The 1,509-nt window shown below is 35.1% G+C and overlaps 1 protein-coding gene across 1 annotated transcript; it reads left to right on the top strand.

The window, feature by feature from the left end:
• On the top strand, positions 1-670 carry LOC128877700 (probable salivary secreted peptide). Its single transcript, XM_054125243.1, has one exon. The coding sequence runs from the start codon at positions 94-96 to the stop codon at positions 493-495; it is 402 nt and encodes a 133-aa protein (XP_053981218.1). The 5' UTR covers positions 1-93; the 3' UTR covers positions 496-670.
• The last annotated feature ends 839 nt before the right edge of the window (positions 671-1,509 follow it).

Genomic DNA, 1,509 nt, shown 5'->3' with positions numbered 1-1,509 from the left:
GGAGCAACAGACTACCTATCAACACGGTCTGCAGAGCTGTCGTGATACAAACGTGTTTTCAAAGTTTGTGCGTGCCTTAAAAAAATATCCACCATGTCCGCTCAGAAGGTTATGGTCTACTTGGCCATAGTGGTCATCGCTATGTGCGCTACAGAAGTGAACTCCACGTTTCCATGGGGTTCCAGCAACAATGCCGCAAACAAATCTCACAACTTCGTTGTTGGATACAGAATGGCAGGAGATAGACTTATTCTGAGGCAAAATGTAATCAAGAATTCGTCCTGGATGAGAATTGTTGTCGAGGAGAAGACGTTCAACACCTCGTTGTACGATCGCATCACAGTTGTTCAAGCTATGGATCAGAAGACCAACGGTAACGGTGCATACGCTAGCCTAACCGCAGGTGGTCCAGGACAAAACTTTGTCACACTTAGATTCAAGAGTCAAAGAGGCCATGGAATTAATTTCGTCGTCGAAGTATACGCACGACCTTGAACTAATTTTACTAGACTGATACCAACTGTATCATTCTGATCAAACTGCTCCTCTCTTTGTAACGTGAACGTAACATGCACTGGATATTTTATTTGGGCAATATTTAATTTGTAACTCTTCTTTAAGCTATGTTGAAAGAACAATAAAATTGTCGAAACTTTTATGTCACCTGAAATAGTATTAGTGTGATGTGTCTAGTTGCTGAGTTTAAGAGAAACCCCTGTTGAAGAAAAAAGAGGTAAAGGAGAATGGAGGCGAGAGTAACAAGATTTAGCATTCAATCTTTTTCTTTAGACTAATCACTTTGTTTTTTGGTTTGAAAATATTATTTTCAAATGATTATATGTTGTCCGTTATTTTGAACGTTTACAAGGTAAATTCTATTGTGACGTTTGTAGATTTTGTATAAGACTCTGAAATAATAAGTTAAAACTCAAAAAAACGTAATAATTGCAACTATTGCTTATGACAGTTTGAGAGTTCATTTATTTAATGTATCAAAGTTTACACAATTGTTTTGTATCGATTCGACAGTCAGCTATTTCAATGCCAATGCAATGTATTCATAGTATCTTTACAAGCTTCAGTCCTATCACGACACAGAGGTAGTGTTGATAATATAGCAATTAGCGCTGATAGGAAACAGCACTGTCTTTATCGAAGAACAGATTGCAAAATTTTTCTTATACAATGCTTGGGATCCCCAAAAAGGACCATATGATGTCTCGTTTAGCTATGTCATATTATTTATTTCCAAAGTTCCATTATTTTTAGAATTTAGTACTAATTTTATTTTAGTATATTTCTATTTAATATTTTATATTTTGTAATATTGTATATCTTGTAGTTTGTACTCTTAAGTACCGCGTTCCCGTTTCTTTATCTACGCGTATACTATATTTTTATAAGTTAGAATTTTCATAATTTTGCTTTTCTTTGTTTACTCGATATTCTAGGACTTACTCAACGACACAAATCCTAAAAAACGCATTTTAAAAAAAGTGTTGTTTGTCC

Source organism: Hylaeus volcanicus, chromosome 1 (assembly GCF_026283585.1).
Source record: "Hylaeus volcanicus isolate JK05 chromosome 1, UHH_iyHylVolc1.0_haploid, whole genome shotgun sequence".
NCBI lineage: Eukaryota > Metazoa > Arthropoda > Insecta > Hymenoptera > Colletidae > Hylaeus > Hylaeus volcanicus.
Note: the sequence above shows the minus strand (reverse complement) of the source record. Positions and strands in the feature narration are given on the sequence as shown.